The 22,903-nt window shown below is 45.4% G+C and overlaps 1 protein-coding gene across 2 annotated transcripts; it reads right to left on the bottom strand.

The window, feature by feature from the left end:
- Window positions 1-585: 585 nt before the first annotated feature.
- TMEM231 (transmembrane protein 231) lies at window positions 586-22,177 on the bottom strand. Of its 2 annotated transcripts, XM_044255703.1 has the most exons (7): window positions 21,965-22,177; window positions 21,693-21,862; window positions 8,528-8,656; window positions 8,058-8,201; window positions 5,329-5,410; window positions 2,852-2,957; window positions 586-2,488 (listed from the first exon to the last, which is right to left on the bottom strand). In XM_044255703.1, exons 1-7 carry the CDS (start codon window positions 22,101-22,103, stop codon window positions 2,308-2,310), a joined length of 951 nt encoding a protein of 316 aa, XP_044111638.1. In that variant the 5' UTR covers window positions 22,104-22,177; the 3' UTR covers window positions 586-2,307. The 2 variants fall into 2 exon arrangements, with proteins under 2 accessions (XP_044111638.1, XP_044111639.1); XM_044255704.1 differs by lacking the exon at window positions 2,852-2,957 and having other exon boundaries at window positions 586-2,522.
- Window positions 22,178-22,903: the final 726 nt, after the last annotated feature.

The following is a 22,903-nucleotide window of genomic DNA, read 5'->3' as shown; positions in this document are numbered from 1 at the left end:
CTCTCAAATGAATAAATAAAAAATCCTTAAATTTTTTTTAAAAAAACATGAATATGAGGAGAAAGGAGTAAGACCAAGAATTGCTTTTTAGTTGATGGGACCTAAGCAGGGTCTTAGGGGCCCTACGTGATTCACACAGAAACTGGATAATCATTTTGCAAGATTAGAGATCTTCCCCATCCCAAATATTGCATAATTGTCTCAAACCCTGACTTAGCTATGAGTTACAGCTCAGTTGATAAAATCCTGTGTATTTCTCACTTTTTTCTCTCTTGCCACTACACTGTATCATTCAGGTTTTGAAGCTACCAACATCTGATCTGTAAATAATTTTGATATTCACCAGACACAGTTGTAATTTTCCAGCCTGTGGTTTCCACATGCCATGTGGATTCCACCGAAAACTCACATGTACTTGGGACTGGACCAGGAGACTCTGCCAAAGAGCCAACAAAAGCTCCAAGGTCTTTGGGCAGAGCCCTGGCAAGGCAAAGCAGCTGGTGAGTAACTTGGAGAAGTGTGCGCAACCTCTCCCCTCCCCAACCCCTTTCCAAACTCTTCTCCTTGAAAAAGCCACACACAGCCTTCAGTTTTGAATATTTTAATTAGAAAGGTACAAAACATCATGGTTCTTTATACAAATTCTGCATTAAAATAATTTAACAAAACGCAGTGTTTATTTACATCTTTAGCTGTCTTTCCACATCTCATTACCTTCTTGTGATTCAAACCAGAAACCGGTTTTGGCTTTTTTTTTTTTTTTTTTTCCATTTATATCTCAAGAGAAAATCTTTAGGTATTATCAACAGCCCTAGATGTTAAAAGAAAAGGCAGAAGAACCAGTGGTAAGCTATTTTTGTGCTTGAATCCTTCAAAATATTTCTTATTTTGGTCAGCCTGAAAGACAAGGTGCTCTGGAAATGAGAACTGAACCTCCAAGGTAAACTGAGGCATACGGTGAGGAGAGTGTTCGTGCGTCGGCATAATGCATGGGTCAGAACAGGCATGTCTCCAATGCCAATATCTTGGGATCATAAAGCCATGTGTCCTTTGCGGGCAGCTTGTCTCTGCAGGCCAAGAACGGAGAAGCAGTCTTCCACGCGCAACAGGGGCCCATTTCAGCGGTCTCACCCTGCAGACACCCACTAGAGCAAGAGGATGAGCCTGCTGGCTTGCCTGACATTCTGCTACCGGCCAGGCCAGAGTGGGCTGCCTGGGCGAACACTCCCCTGATCCCCTCATCGCACCTTGTGAGTCCCCCCCCAAAGCCGCTCACCCTCATCGGCACCCTGTTCCTTCATCAAGGGAAATTCGAGTAGCCGGGCTTCCCGCTGGTCGTCCAAAGGAGCTCTGTGGCCGTTGGCAGTGGGAGCCAATACCAACAACAGCTCCTCTGTCACCCACGTCCTCTTCAAGAAGGGGGAGGGCTGTCAAGGACGAAGAGTGGCAAGTGTCCAGGCTGTTGGAGGAGGGCCAGAGAGAAGGCGACTGTGGTTCTCATCCTTACTTCCCCCGCTGTTGCTGCGGGGATTGTGGACTAAACAGCACTCTGGCTGAAGCCTGCTGTTCCAGGGGGCACAGACAGGGCGAAAGGCAGGGCAACAAGCCAGCCCCGGCAGGGCAGGGATAAAGGGCCCCGCAGCTGAGCCGATGACAGACGACTGTCTGTTAGGCCGAGGGCAGGTGGACGGTCCTCGTGTTCTGGGGCCGCCCACCCGCACACGTGTGCGCGCATGTGCTGCCGAGCGCTCCCTTCTCGCTCCCGTTCTCCCCTTCACGGTCTCTCAGCGCTGGAAACCGAAGTACTGAACGGGAAATTTAGAGGCTCAGGAGTGGAAAGTGCTGCCGATTTGCATCTCTCTCACAAGAGAGCCCTGAAAAGAGTAAGAAGTGGTTTACAATAGTGGGAAGAAATGTAGAGCACGCTTCTCGGTTCAAAAGAGGAAAAGTCTTTGCTTGACCAGAGATGGGACTCTTTCCAAGAGGTCTGAACTGATTGTAGTTTTCTCCTGAAATTCAAGCCTAAGGCAAAAAAAAAAAAAAAAAAGCAAGCAAATTATAGCCTTTGAGAACCCTTGGATGTTTCCACAAACTAGTCCCTGATGAGGGGTGCTTACGTGCCCGGTGCTTCGAAGATACGGATTTGTGTAGAGAGAAATGAGAAAGGACTGTCCATTGTCTTTGACAGGAAAAGCACACACACGGCACGTGTCCACAGGCTCTTGGCAAAAACTTCTTAAGATGGCAGTTCTCAGAAGACCACAGTGAGGTAGCCAGGATCCTGCTGAGTTCTCAGAAACGGTCTTCCTATGACAAGTGCTCCTTATACACTTCTCCCTGGGGCATCCCTGCGACAGGGATTGTGGTCACCACTTGATTTTGAAACACAAATCTTTTGATTCTTTCAAACACCCAGAGGAAGACAAGCAGGATACTGACATACTGGACCCAGGCAAACTTGATCATTTCCCAGAATCCTGGTAGATATGTAGAGACAGTTAAGGAGTCACAGATGGTGTTTTCTAAATGGAAGTTAAACCAAAGGTTTAGTTTAGACGGGAAATGGCAAAAATGTTTCAAATACTCTTCAGATAAAAGGGAATATGATTAAAGATTATTAAGGCATAAATATGGATGATTTTGACTTGGAAGACTTGCCCAGAAAGAAATAGGAAGAGGAAATGAGTTTTGTTTTCCCCTGTATGAATAGCAGACAGAGTCATCTGAGTGGGGCCACGAACTGTAGCCATTCCCAGTCGAAGGCCTCCTGCATCTGTTCCTTCTTGGGATGACGGAGGAACCCTCCTTTTTTTGAAACTGAGCTACTGTGGCTCTTTAACAGAAAGGATATGAAATGACTTCCACCGGGTATTGGATGACAGCGTTAATCACGAATGGAGCTTCGGCAGCCCTTCCCACCAGCCAGATGGGGTGGGGGCCCGTGAGGACGGTGGTTACTGTAATGCAACCCAGAGTTAATCCATGAATAAAGTAATGAGGGCTAGAAAAGTATTCTTTAACCTCTCAGGCAAATTCTGCACACCAGAACTTGTTCCAAAGGAATGAACCCAAAGAAAAGAGAACTGAATGTGCAAAGTTGTTCACAAATTATTCATTAAAATACTCATCAAAATATTTATGTTTGGGGCGCCTGGGTGGATCAGTGGGTTAAAGCCTCTGCCTTCGGCTCAGGTCGTGAACCCAGGATCCTGGGATCGAGCCCCGAGTTGGGCTCTCTGCTCAGTGGGGAGCCTGCGTCCCCCTCTCTCTGCCTGCCTCTCTGCCTACTTGTGATCTCTGTCTGTTAAATAAATAAATAAAATCTTAAAAAAATAAAAAATAAAAAAATCGTCAAAATATTTATGTTAAAGGGGTGCCTGAGTGGCTCAGTTGGTTGTGTCTGACTCTTGATCTCAGCTCAGGTCTTGATCTCAGGGTTGTTAAGTTCGGGCCCTGCGCATTGGGCTCTACTCTGGGTGTGGAGCCTATTTAAGAAAACGAAAAATTATATTAAAAACTTGGAACTGTCAGGGTGCCTGGGTGGCTCAGTTGGTTACGTATTAAGCATTGACCCTTAGTATCGGCTTGGATCATGATCCAAGTTGGTCACGGGACTGAGCCAAGTGTAGACTGTGTTCAGCAGGGAGTCTGCTTCAGGATTCTATTCCTCTGCCTCTCCACTCATGCGCTCTCTCTCCCCCTCCCTCTCTGATAAATAGACAAATCTTAAAAAAAAACCACAAAAAAAAACATGGAATGGTCTACAGGTTCTATAGTTGTTGAATGACGAAGTAAAGGAATACTATGCTACCACTAAAAATAACCAATTAAAACTTTGTAGCGGGGAGCGCCTGGGTGGCTCAGTGGGTTGGAGCCTCTGCCTTCGGCTCGGGTCGTGATCCCAGGGTCCTGGGATCGAGCCCCATGTCGGGCTCTCTGCTCAGTGGTGAGCTTGCTTCCTCCTCTCTCTCTGCCTACTTGTGATCTCTGTCTGTCAAATAAATAAAATCTTTAAAAATTAAAACAAAAAAAACTTTGTAGCAGGGTGAGAAATATTCATATTTCAGAGTACAGGGGTGCCTGGGTGGCTCAGTCAGTTAAGTATCTGCCTTCGGCTCAGGTCATGATCTCAGGTCCTGGGATTGAGTCCCATGTCCTGTTGGGCTCTCTGCTCACTAGGCGGCCTGCTTCTCCCTCTCTGTCTGCTGCTCCCCATGCTTGTGATCACTTTCCCTCTCTCTCAAATAAATAAATAAATAAATAAATTTAAAAAGGACAAAAAAATTGGATCCTAAAATATTTCTAAACTATGATAAGAGCTGAATATAGAAAAAATCTGCTGTGGACAAGGACTGAAAGGACTACAGAAAGCAAAGTTGTAGATGAGTGTTTTTGTCTTAAAATAACTTTAGCCATGGAATAATGCCACCAGTGCGTTACTAAAAAATCAGGACTACTGGAACTGCAGTCTCCCTATTTGATAAATATGTGTGTATAGCATCCCTGATGTCTGGCTGCCAAGGAACCCTTCAGATGCCTTTAGAGCAAACCTCAGACCGCCAACCTGCCAAATGTGCTGAGCCAAGTACACTGGGCTGGCCTGACAGCCTTTTCTCTGTAAGGAATGGACAAGCTCTGCCTTCCAGCTAGAACCTTGGGCCCTCTGTTCTACCTCCACTGCTCATGTCGGGTAAGTCACTCACATTCTTTAGTTCTGTCTGAAAACCAATTTGTCTTTGTGTGTGGTAGTGGATAGCAATTTGTCTTTGTGTGTGGTAGTGGGGCCGACTCAATTAGGTGTTTATATTAAAAAGGAAATCTATAAAAAAAAAAAAAGGAAATCTATTAAGCCGGTGGTGGGATAAATGTGGCACTTAATAAATAAATACGGGGCATAAATCAGCAGTCACCTGCTGGACCATAAGACTAGTGGTAAGTTGCAGGGGTATGATATGGGTCTTTAGATCAGGAGAAAAAAGACAAATAGGGGCAGCCTGTTCCCTCCCATCACTGAGTATTCACTGGTACTGACATTTTCATCATGAGAAGGGCTCCAACTCTATTTTTTTTTTTTAAGATTTTATTTTTTTTTGTCAGAGAGAGAGAGAGAGCACAAGCAGGGGGAGAGGCAGGCTCCCCATTGAGTAGGGAGCCCCATATGGGACTTGATCCCAGGAGCCCGGGATCATGACCTGAGCCCAAGGCAGATGCTTAACCGACTGAGCCACCTAAGGTGTCCCAAGGGCTCCAATTCTGTTTTTGTCCGATGTTCCCCCTAACCTGGAAGGTCCTTGAGAAACGGCTGAACGAACTGTACCTATGACTCACCATTCCTTTCCTGGTAAGCAGCAACAATGTGGGTGAGATCGTAGTCATAGGCAAAAGGGCTGGTCCCATTGATTACGGACACCTAGGAAATGGCAGGAGGATATGGGGTAAGCCTCCAGCCACTTTTCCACTCGTCTTTCTACCCTCCCTCCCTCCCAGGCTCATCTCACAGACCACCCTCTTGGGCTTGGTGACCTACTCTAGCATCAGGAGTCCTTTTCTCAAGGATGGATAACAGGTGATCACCCCTGCCCCTCCACCAGCCCGCCTTGCAACAATTTAAGTCATCTACATTCAGTCTCCCCGACCCTTTTAAAAAGATTTATTTACTTTCCAGCAATAGAGAGCAAGAGAAAAAGAGGCAGCATGAGTGGGAGGGGCAGAGGGAGAGGAAGAGAGAAAGTCAAGTGGACGATTAGCTGAGTGCGGAGTCCACCAAAGGGCTCAATCTCATGACCTGAGCCAAAATCAAGTTAGTTGCTCGATCAACTATGCCACCAAGGTGCCCCCGAGTCTTCCGTTTTACAGGGATGGAAAAGGGGTCAATATCCACCTTTAACGGGTTTTAGTTACTTATAAAACACCCCGCCGCCTCGTTCCAAGGGGAGCAATAATTCTTTTAATTTTTTAAGGAGTCCATATTTTCATCTCTTTTGTCTTTCTTGCTCTTCCTTGGACACTCCGTAATTTATCTCTCTCTCTTTTTTTTAAAGATTTTGAGAGAAGGGGCGCCTGAGTGGCTCAGTGGGTTAAAGCCTCTGCCTTCGGCTCAGGTCATGATCCCAGGGTCCTGGGATCAAGCCCCACATCGGGCTCTCTGCTCTGCGGGGAGCCTGCTTCCTCCTCCTCTCTCTCTCTCTCTGCCTGCCTCTCTGCCTACTTGTGATCTCTGTCTGTCAAGTAAACAAATAAAATCTTAAAAAAATAAAAATAAAAAGATTTTGAGAGAAGAAGATTCCCCAGTGAGCAGGGACCCTGATTTAGGGCTTGATCCCAGGACTCTGGGATCATGACCTGAGCCGAAGGCAGATGCTTAACTGGCTGAACCACACAGGCACCCCTGTAATTTCTCTTTTTTAAATCTAGAGATGAAAATAGGATAAAGGGCAAATAATAAGCATATAATCCTTTGAAGAAGTAAACTATCTCCTGCCTTGTAATATTACATTCCTGTTGATATAATCAATATCTAAATCTTCAAATAAAAAGTTTTTATCTGGGGCACCTGGGTGGCTCGGTTGGTTGAGTGTCTACCTTCAGCTCAGGTCATGATCCCAGGGTACTGGGATCGGGCCCCACATGGGGCTCCTTGCTCAGCGGAGCCCTCTCCCTCTGCCTGCCATTCCCCCTGCTTGTGCGCTCGCTCTCTCTCTCTCTCTCTCTCTGTTTCTCTGTCAAATGAATAAATAAAATCTTTCAAAAAAAAAGTTTTTATCTTATAGTCCCCCTCCTTTTTATGTAAACCTATATTGAGGGGCGCCTGGGTGGCTCAGTCAGTTAAGCGTCTGCCTTTGGCTCAGGTGTTGACCTGGAGGTCCTAGGATCAAGGTCAGGCTCCCTGCTCATCGGGAAGTCTGCTTCTCCCTCTGCCTGCCACTCCCCTGCTTGTGCTCTCGCTCACTCACTCTCAAATAAATAAAATCTTAAAAAAGAAAACTAAAAAAAAACCCTTTACATTGACTATAGGTGGAGAGACCATAAATCCGTTTACCTGGAGCAGTCCTGGTTCATGCCTGTAGTAACTGATAAGATCACTCTTTCATTTTCAAAAGTAGCCTGGCCCAACTTGCACAGGCTCCCTTGTGATAAAAGAAAGATCAGTAATGAGTGACCGTATGTGTAAGATCCAGTCCTGGACAATTTATGGCTCTGTTACTTTCAAGTGGCAGGACTTTGGGAAAATTAATTAAGCGCTGTCTGCCTCAGTTTCCTGATGTGTAAAAACGAGAGTTCATTCTTTCAACAAATCTGAGTGCTTCCAATGTGCCAGGCCCTGTTTTAGGCTCCGGGGTGACCGTGGAGAAGATGTCTGTGCTTTTAGCACTGGGGGAGACAGAAGGCGGATAAACCAAAACCCGATCTTTACTATTTCCGGTGGAACTAAGGAAAATCAGTCAAGGTGAGGGGTGATGGGCAGGGAGGAGAACGGTCTTTAGAAAGAGGAGTCAGAGAAGGACTGAGCTCGGGCACATTTGGACAGGGACCTGAATGGGGTGGGAGAGCAAGCTACGTGGATATGTGGCAGGAGGAAAAAGTGGGGGACAGGAGCTGCTCCGTGGGACTGAGGAACAGTGAAAGGGCCGGTTTGGCTGGAAAAGAGCCCCGGGGGACCATGACAGGACAAGCGGCTGGAGAGCTGGAAAAGGACAGGAGCAGGATCCCCGGAGGCGGCTGCCGCTTAGCAAACAGCGGTTAGTTGTGACTTCCCCAGTGTTTTACACAAACTGGAAAAGGCCACTTGGCATAAGCCACGTGTGCGCACATGCGCACCTGCAAAGAAGAAATAACTTCAGTTCTTAAAGGCGTGTTTCTGGTCTCTTTTTAGATGCAAATACCGGTGTATCTGGCCTTGTATTTTGAAAGAACTCAAGGCGAGAACTCCACAGAAATCCTCTTCTGGGCCACCCCCAGAGAAGTGCTATTTCCAACTTTCACGCCTCCCTCTTCAAAGAACCTGATAAGCAGTAACACAGAGAAACAAAAGCAACGACAGCACCGAGCCTCCTTACGTTGTATCTCACATCCAGGCCGCAGCAGCTTAGGGGCTGCTTCTGCTGCAGCCTCAGGTCCCCGTGCACATACAGCTGCGAGCCAGGAACCGCAAAGGAGGCCTGCACAAACGCCATGCTCTGCATCACGAACGTGGACATCCTCTGAAATCATTAGAGGGAGAGACAGTTTTGGGGGATCGGAAGGCTGTGGGCCCTGGGCATCCCTGTCTGCGATGGCAGTGTCGCGGCCCCTCCACCACCTGCTTGGCCATGCGGGAAGCTATCGGCCCGGAACCCCGTGAGCTGTGAATAGGCCACACACCAGCACGGCCCCCATGAGAAACGTGCGATTTGCCTCAATTAAATCCTGCACAACACTTCGGAAGGGAGCCTTCGGCAGCAGACAGAGGGCTAGAAATCAGACAGAGGGCTCAGTTCTATGAAGGCACAAAAGGGAGGGGATGGGCTTCCCTGAGGAATGGACTCACGTGCAATTGGTAGGAGAAAGTCAGGATGAGCTGCACACCGAGAACGTGCTCCGTGGACTGCAGGGGAAGCTCCAGCTTAAAATGTAACATGTCCATTTTCCCATCCTGGTTCCTGTCTTCTTCTCGAGTCTAGGAAACCCAAAGACAGCCAGTGGCCCTGGTCCTTAATAAGTCCGGGAAGAATCCGGATGCCTGCCGTAACAGAGTGACCCACTGTTCTGCTACACGTGGGAGTTAGCTCCCTCACTGGAAGTAAACAGGAAGAATAAATAGGTATAAGGGGATCAAGAGCAGGGAAGGAGACCCGAGGTGCTGGCCCCGGACTTCACACTCCTGCTTCTCAAATGTTTAAGCGCCACACTAACAGGAACTTGAAGTGGCAAGAACAACATCTGGATGTCTGAATGGCTTTTTTTTTTTAGTTTTTTCCTTGAATCTTTTTTGTTTTATTGCTGGTGTTTTATTTTCTTCTTTAGAAACACATCTGAGTTTGTACGGAATATTTAAATAGCACGTTAGTACTGACTTCTACTTCTCCAGGAGTCCTTTTTTTTTTTTTTTTTTTTTTAAATAGAAAAGAAACAGATTCTAATCATCATGCATTCATTCCCCAAACAGACTCAGGAGAAAAACACCAAACTCTATTTATACTTTCTTCAGCCACAAGTGTCTTTGCTTCAGACTATCGATAGTGGAACTCCTTCTCATCACTGATGTCGGGGCTTGAAAGCCTCGTGCATCTTTTAGTACCAATCGATACAGTGAAAAAGGAAGCTAAATCAAATCAGCAAGTCATTAAAACTACAGACAGTTTATAAATTATGGATACAAAAGGAGGGAAAACTGAGATATAAGGAGGGAAAAAGACAAAGGGCAGCCCATAGAAAACACCAGAATCCAGTCTCACCACCCATAGTCTGACCATCAGGAAGATGGCACTGAAATGTGATCACTGGGGACATGATTCTTTGGGACAGCCCTGGATCTTGTTGCTACAACTGATCCCTTCCCGCTGTAGGTTCTCAGAAGGATTCTGGTCTGGCATATCAACATTCCCAATGGCATGCTCCAGGAACAGATTCGTTTTGCTTTCCACTGTTATTATGATGCAAGGAAGAGATTCTTTGTTCTTTTTCAGGCTCCTAAGGTTGGTTAAGATGGAGCTCAGTTTTCAGGACCTTTCAATCATGTCCTTCCTTCAGACAATAATGTCCTTATCCTAGGCCTTGTTATAGAGAAATGTACCCTTTTTCTTCTATTGGATTCTGTTTTCTCTGTCCTGTTCCATCAGCTTCACAGGTGTAGGGGAGGGATATTGTTACCGGGGTTGACGGTCAAGTTACTGAGGCAATTATGTATTAGCAATTATGAGTAGGACAGAAAAGAGGCTGCCTTGTCTTCCTGTGGATTTTCTTCAGTTGGAAACGCAAGACAAAGTCAGATTCACTCTCTGTAGAGGACCCATACCTTCTGGATCTTTAGGGCTGGACAGGAAGACAAAGATCAAATGTCTCAACTTGCAAGACAGCATAGAGGGTGCGGGGCGGGGGGGTGGGGATTGCCAGAAGAATCAGACCCCAACACGTGTGGGAGGGAGAGAAACACATTTGTTCATTTGATCTTTACAATAAATCCTGACGTAAGCAAAGCAAAGATTATACCCACTGTACAGATGAGAAAATAGAGGTTCAGGGAGATTGAGGGATTTTTTGGGGTGTGGCTAGTAATGGTAAAGATTTGAAACCATGTCTGTGACTCCAAATTGGGTCCTCTTTCCAGAACTAAAATGTCCAGACTTAAAAAACGCTCAAGGAGAAAATTGTGGGTAAGATAAATCTTTTTGCAAAAAGCCAGCATCAAAGTTTGAAAGCAAGTCAATGTGGTGTTTATGCAACATTTTCATTCCACATTCACACGGGACAGGGATCTGCCATTGCACCATAATTAGTGTCTGCTTGTTAAGTTCACTCATTAGTCTGTCAAGTATTTTTTAGGGGCCTACTATGTGCCAGGCACTGCCTAGGGCTGGAAATACAGTGGCAAACGAAGTACATAAACTCCGTACCCTAATGGGGTTTACATTCCCAGCCAGGGAGGCAGAAAATAAATCCACAAATAAATGTGATAAATGCCACAAAGGGAAAGGAGGCAGGCTTCAATTAAAGGAAAGGGAGGGGGATGCCTGGGTGGCTCAATTGGTTGGACGACTGCCTTTGGCTCAGGTCATGATCCCGGAGTCCTGGGATCAAGCCCCGCATCAGGCTTCTCCTCTGACCTTCTCCTTGCTCATGCGCTCTCTCACTGTCTCTCTCTCAAATAAATAAATAAAATCTTTTTTAAAAAAAATAAATAAAGGAAAGGAAGGATCTCACAGCCATTTTTTCCAGGAAATACTCAAGAAGATCTGACTGTGGGTACCCAGAAAGAAGTGAGGTGAAGAGGTACAGAAACATCTAGAGACAGGGTGATCCTCGCTGACAAAGTCCGCCTGCTCTGTGAAGTGGGTCAGCACTTACCGGAGCGGTGCGGGCAGTGAGGAGGCGGGAGGTGGAAGCCAGGGCCCAGGTAGTCCTGGCGGGAGGGGACGATGCTAATGCTGCATCCCCACGAATGCCCATTACAAGGTCCCGCTCTCATCCCCACAGGGCTGGCGAGGTGGGCCACATTCCTATGCCAGCGCTCGGACCAAGGATGAAATCCACCTTTTCATTCCATTTAGTTCAAATCAAGCTTAACGTGTGTGCAAGTTACAAAGGGAGGCACTCCGAGAGCTAATACTTCTTTAACACAACTTCAAGTTTAGTATCTAAAACCCAGTGGGTATGTTTGGCGAAGGGAATTCATCAATTATATCAGCACCTAATTTTTATAAGGCATTTGTGCCATAGGAGCTCTGTGCCTAAAGCTGGAGAAGGAAGGGAAGAGGCTGGTGTTATCTCAAGGAGCTGGGCCAGACCTCAGAAGCCTGGACAAAGAACCCACTAGAGGGAACAGTAAAGTTGCTCCTTCCTGTTTGCATCCCAACCCCCCCCCCCCCCCCCCCCCCGTCAATGGTTCTTCACTCTGGTTAGAGACTTTCTCCCACTGCCAGAAGGCTCATCATGCCTCCTACAGGAAGAACGTCACAGAGAGCCAGTGAGCAAAGGAGAATGTGGTTTTCAGCAACAGCATGACCATCACAAAGCGGCACACAGGAGGGTGGCTTGGGGCAGGCATAAGACTCACTAACCCATACACCAACTTAACAGTCACTGTAAATCGGGTGCCTGGGTGGCTCACCTGGTTAGCGTCTGCCTTCAGGTTAGGTCCTGATCCCAGGGTCTGGGATCGAGCCCCACACTAGGCTCTCTGCTCAGCAGAGTGTCTGCTTCTCCCTTGCCCTCTGGCTCCTGGCTCCTGCTCTAGCTCTCACTTTCTCTATCTCAAAATAATAAAAATCAGTAGTTAAAAAAAGAAAAAAGAAAAAGAGTTCCATGCTATACTGAGCCAGCCAGATGCCCCAAGGTTAACGTCTTAGTTTATACCAGTGTCTGTTTTACCATATACTTGTCATCAATGGGTGTTTCATTTTTTTCCTTTTAATGTTGGAAATGCTCTTTGGCACCAGTCTTTGGGTCTCCAACAAAGTAGGGACCAACACTTCAGGGCTCCTAGACTCATCAAATCCTTGCTGCCTGTGTTTCAATGAATCTAAGATACCATCAATTCTAAAATGCACCATTACTTTAGATACCAGCAAAAAAGCAAAACTACTTCTAGTTAAATTATGACACAATGCTTTCTAATTACTGAGAACATTTCTTTTACACTTATTAAAAGCTTTTAGACTCTAGGCATATTTATATCAGATATCAAATTTATGTACATAAAAATATAAGGAAAATAAATGGCCCTAGGGACTCCTACAACTTCTTTACATTCTGATTCTTTCACATCATTTTGTGACTCAATGATAACCATACTTTTCTATGTAACTTTGTCCTTTGTGCCATCAAGCATATTGGAGATACAACATTAAAAAAAAAATCCACAAATGGAACTAAATCCATTGGTCTGGGCTCTTAAGCAGGCTTTAGGGGCACCTGGGTGGCTCCGTCAGTTGGCATCCAACTCTTGATTTTGGCTCAGGTCATGATCTCAGGGTTGTGAGATCGAGCCCCACACTGGGCTCCATCCTCTGTATGGAGTCTGCTTGAGATTTTCTCTCCCCCTCTGCCCTTCGTCTCGCTCCCACTCTATAAATCAATCAATCAATCTTTTAAAAAGGTATGTAGATCTGGCCTATGTTTAAGTGCTTCTTAAACCTTCCCTGACCTGCTCAACATTTGGTTCTCAGGGTTAAAATATTGTTTTATTATTGTTTCTAATGTTTTCTTTCAAGATGTTGATGTCAGTTCTCCAAGTTTTGATGCTGACACATCTGATGTTTGCACATGTATAGGCAATAAGGATTAAGCCAAGCCTGTCTCCTGGCAGCAGCAATATTTTTTAAGATTCTATTTACTTGAGTGAGAGAGAGGGAGCACGAGCGCATGAGCAGGGTGTGGGGAGAGGCAAAGGGAGAGGGAGAAGCAGATTCGCTGCTGAGCAGGCAACCCCAATGTGGGACTCGATCCCAGGGTCCTGAGATCATGACGTGAGCCCAAGGCAGATGCTTAACCATCTGAGCCACCTGGGCGTCCCACAGCAACAATTTTAAGATACCACAGAGAGGACACATTCTGATCTCAGAGATGTGAAAACTGTATCTCAGATACGACAATGCTCTCCACTCACCTCCCTGCACTGCCCATAACCTTCAGCCGCCACAGTCTCTGGGCGCACACATGCCTTCAAGAGCTCAGTCAGGCTTGAAAGGAGCGATCACCCTGTGGGTTTCCTTCTGTCCTTAACCACAATAGCAACAAGAAACTTGGATTTGGGGCGCCTGGGTGGCTCAGTGGGTTAAGCCACTGCCTTCGGCTCAGGTCATGATCTCAGGGTCCTGGGATTGAGTCCCACATCGGGCTCTCTGCTCAGCAGGGGGCCTGCTTTCCTTCCTCTCTCTCTGCCTGCCTCTCTGCCTACTTGTCCTACTTGTGATTTCTCTCTGTCAAATAAATAAATAAAATCTTTAAAAAAAAAAAAAAAAAAAAAAAGAAAGAAACTTGGATTTACAAAGTGTTCAAAGCACAGGGACTTTAGAGATGCTGTCCAAGGTGAGCTGACCGAAGCAGAAGCAAGGCCATTTCTGGCTTCTGAGGCATTTTCCCAAGTCAGTAACCATAGAACCATTCCCCAGCATTTGGTCAAACCTTGACCTAAAACCACTGCTTCTCTGATCTTCTGCACAGTTTCTCAGACAGGCTGTGGTTAGTCTAGCTTTACCTTGGGAGTTGGAGGGGAAAAAGAAGTACTTTGTTGCAATAAGGGTTAAGAATATATGCTATAGATGGGCATCAAGGGCGGCTCAATAGGTTAAGCGACTGCCTTCAGCTAGGGTTGTGATCCCGGAATTCCGGGACTGAGCACAGCATCGGGCTCCCAGCTCGGCGGGGAGTCTGCTTCTCCCTCTGACCTTCTCCTCTCTCATGCTCTCTCTCTCTCTCTCTCTCTCAAATAAATGAATAAATAAAACCTTAAAATAAAAGAATACATGATATAGAATGACAAACCCCTGTGTTGCAGTCTTGACTGTTTGGTTAAGAACTAAGCAAAAGAGGTCACTTCTCTGAGTCTTGGTTTCTTTACCTGTAAAACAAGGATATAGCCTCTGTATCACATGGTTACTATGAGGATTAAAGAGGTACAGATGCCTGGGTGGCTCAGCTGGTTAATCAACTGCCTTTCATTCAGATCATGGTCCCAGGGTCCTGGGATAGAGACCCACATCGGGCTCTCTGCTCAGCGGGGGGCTTGCTTCCCTTCTCTCTCTGCCTGCTTGTGATTTCTGTCTGTCAAATAAATAAAATCTTAAAAAAAAAAAGAGGTAATGTATGTAAAAAAAAATTAAGAGTTAACACTTAGTGATTGTCACGGGCCAAGTACTATGTAAAGGACTTTAAACATATTATCTAATGATGAAATGCTAAGTGTATGCCTGAAACATAGTAAATCAACAGTAATTTTTATTACTATGGCTCATAAGTGTATCACCAGGGGATCGCCCACCTGCTTTAAAACAAAACTGAGACATAATTCATGTACCATAAAATTACCTAAAATACAGAGTTTGGTAGATTTTAGGATATTCATGAAGTTGTGAAACTATCACCCCTACCTAATTCCAATTTCAAAATGTCTTCATCATCCAAAAAAGAAACCCTCTTCCTATTAGTAGTCATTACTTGTCTCTCTTGACCGTCAATTCCTCAAGCCCCTGGAACCCCTAGTTTCTGTCTCTGCAGATTTGACTCTTTTTTTTTTTTAAAGATTTTATTTTTTGACACACAGAGATCACAAGTAGATTTGACTCTTCTGAACATTCCATATAAATGCCATCAGATGCTGTCCTATCTCGTGGCTGGATCCTCTCTTAGCCTACTCTGAAGACTCATCCATGCTGTAGCATGTTTCACAACTCCATTCCTTTTGGTGGCTGAGTAACATTCCATTATACGGCTAGAACCCATTTCGTTTATGCATTCATTTGTTGACGAATATTTGGATTGTTCCTACTTTTTTGCTATTAGGAATAAAGCTTCTGTGAACATTTGTGCCTGAGTTTTTGTGCAGACATAACTCTTCAGTTCTCTTGGGTACACATATACCTAGTCGTTCTATGTTTTACTTTTTGAGGAACTGCAAACTATTTTCCAAAGTTGCCATGTCATTTTATATATTTACCTGCTTTTGAATTTGGGGATTTTTTTTTTTTTTTACTTTGTTTTTGCCTTACTTGTGCCCTTTCTCAATTTCCTTAGAAAAATTATTGTCATTATGGGGCATCTGGATGGCACAGTAGGTTGAGCGTTCCACTCTTGGTTTCGGGCCAGGTCATGATCTCAGGGTCTCAAGATCAAGCTCTGCATGGGTCTCTGCTTGAGATTCTCCCTCTCCCTCTGCCCTTCCCCCTGCTCACCTGCTTTCTCTCTCTAAAATAAATAAATATTTTAAAATTGTCATTATAATGTAAAAATGCTGAATGTGTATCACGTTTTCATGATACAAAATTTAAAAGGTACAGAAGGATATATAGTAAAAAAAAGCTTCTCTCCCTTCCTAACCTCAGCCACTTAGTTCTTTGCCCAGAGAAATCAGTGCTGTCTTTTGAATCCTTCCAGAGAGAGTAAGAGCATTCATGTACACACCCATACACATATCCTTTGTTATGTTTTCTATTATTTTTATGTGAATGGAAGCATATTATATACAATTTTTGTTTTATCTACTTTTCAATTTCTTTTGGAGGTAATTTCACATCAATATATAGAGATCTGCTTCATTTAAAAAAAAGAGCTATGCAACATTCCACTGCGTAAATGTACCACAATTTCTCTGATGAGTCTTCTTTTTTTTTTTTTTAAAGATTTTTTTCATTTATTGATTTGACAGAGAGAGATACAAGTAGGCAGAGAGGCAAGCAGAGAGAGAGAGAGAGGAGGAAGCAGGCTCCCTGCCGAGCAGAGAGCCTGGTGCGGGACTCGATCCCAGGACCCTGAGATCATGACCTGAGCCGAAGGCAGCGGCTTAACCCACTGAGCCACCCAGGCGCCCCATCTTCTTTTTTTTTTTTTTTTTTTAAAGGTTTTATTTATTTATTTGACAGACAGAGATCACAAGGAGGCAGAGAGGCAGGCACAGAGAGAGGAAGGGAAGCAGGCTCCCTGCCGTGCAGAGAACCCGACACGGGGCTCGATCCCAGGGATCGTGGGGGATCATGACCTGAGCCGAAGGCAGAGGCTTTAACCCACTGAGCCACCCAGGCACCCCTCTGATGAGTCTTCTATTACTATATTGGTTTATTTACCTTATTACAATGCTGCACCATGTGACTTTTTATGTATGTCATCTCACCTGTTTGCACAAACCCCAAAGTACCTTACTAGAAGTGGAAGCAGGCACATGTATCTGTAATTCTGATAAATATGGACAAATATTGGGGCACCTAGGGGGCTCAGTCAGTTAAGCTTCTGCCTTCAGCTCAGTGGGTGACCTTGGAGTCCTGGGATCAAGTCCCTCTTTGGGATCTCTGCTCAGCGGGAAGTCTGCCTCTCCCTCTGCCTGCTGCTCCCCCTGCTGTGGTCTCTCTCCCTCTCTCTTTCAAATAAATAAATAAAATCTTAAAAAAAAATGGACAAACATTCCTTCAAAGATGTGCATCAATATACAGCCCCACCAGTGATACACACAAATGCTCACAAGTTTCCCGACATCTTGGTCACAGTGTGGTCAAACTTCAATTTTTGCCAGGGCACCTGGGTGGCTCAGTGGGTTAAAGCCTCTGCCTTTGGCTTGGGCCATGATCTCAGGGTCCTGGGATCGAGCCCCGCGTCGGGCTCTCTGCTCAGCAGGGAGCCTGCTTCCTCCTCTCTCTCTGCCTACTTGTGATCTCTGTCTGTCAAATAAATAAGTAAATAAAATCTTAAAAAAAAAAACTTCTATTTTTGCCTATTTGATAGATTAAAATCATTTCTCTAATCATAACTGCGACTTCCTAAGAGTCACATGTGCTTCTTTTTCTTTGAACTGTTTACATTCTTTGCCCGTTTTTCTGTTAGATGGTTAGTCTTTTATTTATAAAGCTACAGGCACTTTATGTTAGGAAAATGAGCTTTTTACAAGTGATACAAATGATAAACCTTTTTTTCTAGTTCTATTTGTGCTTTGATTATGCTTATGGTTTTACCATGCCAATAATTTTTTAAAAGATTTTATTTATTTATTTATTTTAAAGATTTTATTTATTTGACACTCAGAGATCACAAGTTGGCAGAGAGGCAGGCAGAGAGAGAGGAGGAAGCAGGCTCCCCACTGAGCAGAGAGCCTGATGCGGGGCTCAAACCCAGGACCCTGGGATCATGACCTGTGCCGAAGGCAGAGGCTTTAACCCACTGAGCCACTCAGGCGCCCCTTATTTATTTATTTGAATGAGAGAGATAGAGAGAGGGACAGAGCAAGAAGCAGACTCCCCTCTGAGCAGGGAGCCTGATGCAGGGCTGGATCCCACCATCCTGAGATCATGACTTGAGCCAAAATCAGATGCTTAACTGACTGAGCCACCCAGGTGCCCCTATTCCATATTTTAAACTGAATCTTGACCTATCTGGACATGAATTCTGGTGTACAATCTGAGCACTGGCTCCATCTTAAGTTTTTCCAGAAGGCTTCCCAGTCTCCCCTACATCATTTTATTATATAAGTCATCTTCCACCACTGATTTAAAATGCCACCTTCATCATATTTGAGTCCTTTTCTATACTTTTTACACAAGTTCCCCAAGTCACACTGCTTTATATATTATGGCTTTAAGGTATAATTTAATATCTTGGAGAGATATTCTCCTTTTACCCTTCTTTTTTCCTAGAATTTTTCTTTCTTTTTCCATATGGCTGTCTGTCCCTGCATACTGTCATGTTTTCACTGAGAATGCATTACAATTATAGATCAACCAAGGGAGAAGAGGCATCTTTATGATGTTGAATTTTCCGGTCTAAAAATATGACAGATATTACCATTTTTTAATCTCTTTTGTGTCAGTCATCAGTCTATTTAAAGTTTTACTCACATAGTTCTTGCACATTTCTTTTATTTATTTAAAATTTATTTATTTATTTATTTACTTACTTACTTACTTAAAGTAGGCTCCTTGCCCAGCCTGGAGCCCAATGCTGGGCTTGAACTCACAACCCTGAGATCAAGACCTGAGCTGAGATCAAGAGGTGGATGGTTAACTGACTGAGCACCCGAGGAACCCACACTTTAAAAAAAAAAAAAATTTTTTTTTTAAAGTATACATTTCACGTTAAGCCCATTTCTAACGAGTTTATATTTTGGGGCTGCTGTTGAGATCTGTACTTCTACTATATCTTCTAGCTCATTTATTTGTATCTCATGATTTCAAACTATTCTCAAACCCAAGAGCTCAGCTAGGAAGAAAGCAAATCATTTACTAAAAAATACTTATAGACAGGGCACCTGGGTGGCTCAGTTGTTACGTGTCTGCCTTGAGCTCAGGTCATGATCCCAGGGTCCTGTGACCCAGGCCTGCATCAGGCTCCCTGCTCAGAGGGAAGCCTGCATCTCCCTCTCTCACCCCCACCCCCGCTGTGTTCCCTCTCTTGCTGTGTCTCTCTCTGTCAAATAATAAATAAAATCTTTAAAAAAAAAACCAATTTGGGGCGCCTGGGTGGCTCAGTGGGTTAAGCCTCTGCCTTCAGCTCAGGTCATGATCTCAGGGTCCTGGGATCGAGTCCCACATCGGGCTCTCTGCTCAGCAGGGAGCCTGCTTCCTCCTCTCTCTCTCTCTGCTTGCCTCTCTGTCTACTTGTGATCTCTCTCTGTCAAATAAAGAAATAAAATCTTAAAAAAAGAAAAAAAAAAAAAACCTTGTAGGGCACCTGGGTGGCTCAGTGGGTTAAGCTTCTGCCTTAGGCTCAGGTCATGATCTCAGGTTCCTGGGATCAAGCCCCACATCAGGCTCTCTGCTCCACAGGAAGCCTGTCCCCCCCCCCCCCGCCTGCCTCTCTGCCTGCTTGTGATCTGTTTGTCAAATAAATAAATAAAAATCCTAAAAAAAAGACAAACAAACTTATATAGACACTGCCCTAGAATGGAGGGGGAACAAGACGAGGAAAAAGGAGCTTTGGTTTTGCATTTTAGAGTGTAAAATTACTCGGTATTATAAAGGATTAATAATTCTGGGCACCATAAGAATAGTGGCAGTCTTGCTTTCATGGATCAAAAATACACACACACACACACACACACACACACGAGAAACAGGGGGAACAAGGGTGGTGCTTTCAAGGTCACCAAGATAAGAGCCTATCTAACCGGCCATCCAACTGGAGAGTCAATCTGCCCTGTTGGATGAACACAAGAAAAGAAAAAAATGAATGAAACCTAATGCTTCGTGATTAACTTTTCACGATTATTTGTTACACTTAAGTAACCAGAGAGTATGATGGAGAGGAATACACAAATGTAAGGAAAACAAAAAACTTCTATGAAAAACAGGTAATGTTAACCTAAAGCCCGGGAGTCGCCTGAGTGTCGGACTCTTGATTTCCAGTCAGGTCATTATCTCAGAGTTATGGGAACAGCACTGCCTCTTCCAGCACAGAGCCTGATTAAGAGTTTCTCTCTCGGGGCGCCTGGGTGGCTCAGTTGGCTGGACGATTGCTTTCAGCTCAGGTCATGATCCTGGAGTCCGGGGATCGAGTCCCGCAATCGAGTCCCGCATTGGACTCCCAGCTCCATGGGGAGTCTGCTTCTCCCTCTAACCTTCTCCTTGCTCATGCTCTCTCTCACTGTCTCTCTCTCAAATAAATAAATAAAATCTTTAAAAAAAAAATAACCTGGGGCGCCTGGGTGGCTCAGTGGGTTAAGCCGCTGCCTTCGGCTCAGGTCATGATCTCAGGGTCCTGGGATCGAGTCCCACATCGGGCTCTCTGCTCAGCAGGGAGCCTGCTTCCCTTCCTCTCTCTCTGTCTGCCTCTCTGCCTACTTGTGATCTCTCGCTGTCAAATAAATAAATAAAATCTTTAAAAAAAAATAACCTGTGCACTGGCAATTCTGGATTTCTCAGTTTCAGGCATCCTCTACTGACTTTCCATGTGAAAAGATGAAGTTTTAGTTTTCTTCCCTCTACCGTCCCCCATTGAGTTAAACTCTCATTTTGGTTAGTCAATCAATATTCAGTGTTCATGTACTTATGACTATGTGAATCCTATTCCTTTCTTCCTTTTCTTTACTTTTTATTTCTCTGAATTTAATAATTATTTGCTTGCTCAGTTTTCTATTTACGGGTACAATTTCAAAAAACAGCTTGCATTCCAATTCCTCACCATTGGCTGTTTAAAGGTCTAAGGTTGATTCAAAATCTTGTTCACTGCAATATCCTAAATAGTGAAAAAGTAGAAGTCCATCAAATATCCACCAACGGAGAACTGGCTAAATCCAATAGGTTTTCCCTATCATGAAAATTTTATGCAGATCTTAAAAAGAGTAAGTTTGGCTAACAAATGTACATGTTCCAAAGTCAGCCTTTAATTTTACATTATGATGTATACCTGTAACTCTTTAATATTTTACAATGGGAATGCATTTTTATAATTAGAAAAAATATGAATTATATTTTGTTTGTAGTTATTCATATGATCAATCAGATGTAAAAAGTTTTGTGGGTTTTTTTTTTTTCCCATTTTATTTGGCTGCTGGAAAATAGTCTGGTTTTTTTTTTTTTTTCCAGCTACACAAGTTGCCTTGTAGGCCAATCATCTCTGAGATGTGTAGAGGTTCAACTTTGGAAGAAGAAAAAATAGAATTTTCCTACTTCTAAGGGAAAATGTTTTCAGAAAATGAGCAGAAAGGGAATGACTGTAAAGTTAGCACTCACCCATCCTGAACCAAATACTAAATTAAAGACAGGAAAATGCTTCCTTTTCATCCTGGACAACTGCAAGCTGGGGCCCGCATCTAGTCCTACAAGCCAGGGAGGCCCAACAGGGACCCCCAGCACATTCTGGGTAGGTCGCTTAGCCAATCAGCTCCCCGGCTTCCACGTGTCTGGTCTGCATAAAAACGCATCCCCTTACCGGTGGTCCCCGCTGCAAGGCACCACTGCAGCCACACGTTAGATTAATGCCTAAACACAGCGCTCGACCTTCGTGACTCAAAGAAACTTGCGCGACCACCCACCCACCAGGCCAGGCCCACGGAAATGGCGGGGGGCCAGAGACAGGCTCTCCCCCAGCTTCCGTAGGACACATGCTCACGGCAGTGGCTAACATTCCTGGCGCTGTGGACTGCTTGGAGAAGTCGAATGAAACAAGAGAGTCACTTCCCGGGAAATTAAACGTATGCTCAGGCCCACGCGCATGTGTACACAACCTCCGTGGGTTCACAAACCCTTACGACCTAATCTGGGCTTCCCTTGGCCGGGGCCGTTCATCCTCTCCCCGCCACCCCCGGCCACCCCCGCCCAGCCCCGGTGGGTCTCCAGGCCCGGACAGGAACCACGCACCGAAACCAGCGGGACGCGCAGGTGATCCCCCTGCAGCCGGTTGAAGGCGGGGAACGTGCTCCAGGCCAGGAACCCGCCGCGCTCCGGTCCCAGTAAGGCCACGAGCAGCACCTGGTGCTGGAAGCGCACGGTCGGCTGCTCCTCGTAACTGCTCCGCTTCAGCCAAAACCCTGAGGTAGAGAGGGCGGTGGGGAGGAGGTCATGGAGGCGGCCGCGGGCGCAGCAGGCCCTGGGGAGCTAGCTGAGCGCGCCACGGCCGCGAGCAGGCTCACCGTGGCTCCGGAAGGCCACCAGCAGTGGCGGGATGTACGTGAGCGCGGCGGCCAGCAGCAGGAACAGAGCGGCCTTGGAGCAGAGCCCCGCGCGGTAGCCGCGCTCCACCGGGTGAGAGAAGAGCTCGTAAAGCGCCATGAACGCCGCGCGGATTCCGCCGCTTGCCTGGGACCCCTACGCGGTCCCACAGGAAGGACCAAGTTTGGCTTCTCCTGGTTGCCATAGCCTTGGTCTCCACGGCAACCGACGGAGCCGGGAAAAGAACCAATAGGAAGGGTGCGGGGCCTTGGCAGGGGGTGGGGCCAAGCGGGGGCGGCGCTCCGCTGGTGGGAGTTAAGTTTCCGAAGGCTGAATGGGATTAGGGAGTGTCCGGGCTCAGAATTGTGGCCATTTCCTGGGTTAACATTTGTGTAAAATAAGATTTCCATAAAAATTGACTTAAAATGCTTACCTTTTTTTGTGTCATCTGTTAATCCGCAATGTGGTTCGTACTTAAATCCAACCCGTCACAGCACACTCTCCATTGAAGGAAAACCCAAAACATGCGTGGCTGTGCTCCTGGACCTGGCCTGGGCTAAGACCAAACCCCGGTCCCTTTGCCCCCAACTTTCCTGTCGCTTCCACTACCCGCCATAGCAGGACAGACACAGAAACAGGGCACAAATCCCCAGCTCTTCGAGGATAATTACTACATGGCTCTCTCAGCTGAATTTCATCACTTTATACTGGGTACAAACTTGGCTGCCGGTTTTAGAAGCTGTGGCCCCCCCTCAAAGATGACAGTGGCTTATCACCTAATTGAAAGCTTCCACTTCCACTTCCAACCAGTATTTTGAACATGGCAGAAGGATTTTTTTTTCTTTATCATTGTCAACAGCCAAGTTCTTTATCAGAAGGTCCTGAAGGATCACATTACAGTGCCAACCGATAGTGTGAGG

This window comes from Neovison vison, chromosome 7 (assembly GCF_020171115.1).
Source record: "Neovison vison isolate M4711 chromosome 7, ASM_NN_V1, whole genome shotgun sequence".
Lineage (NCBI taxonomy): Eukaryota > Metazoa > Chordata > Mammalia > Carnivora > Mustelidae > Neogale > Neogale vison.
This window is presented reverse-complemented; position numbering and strand designations above follow the sequence as displayed.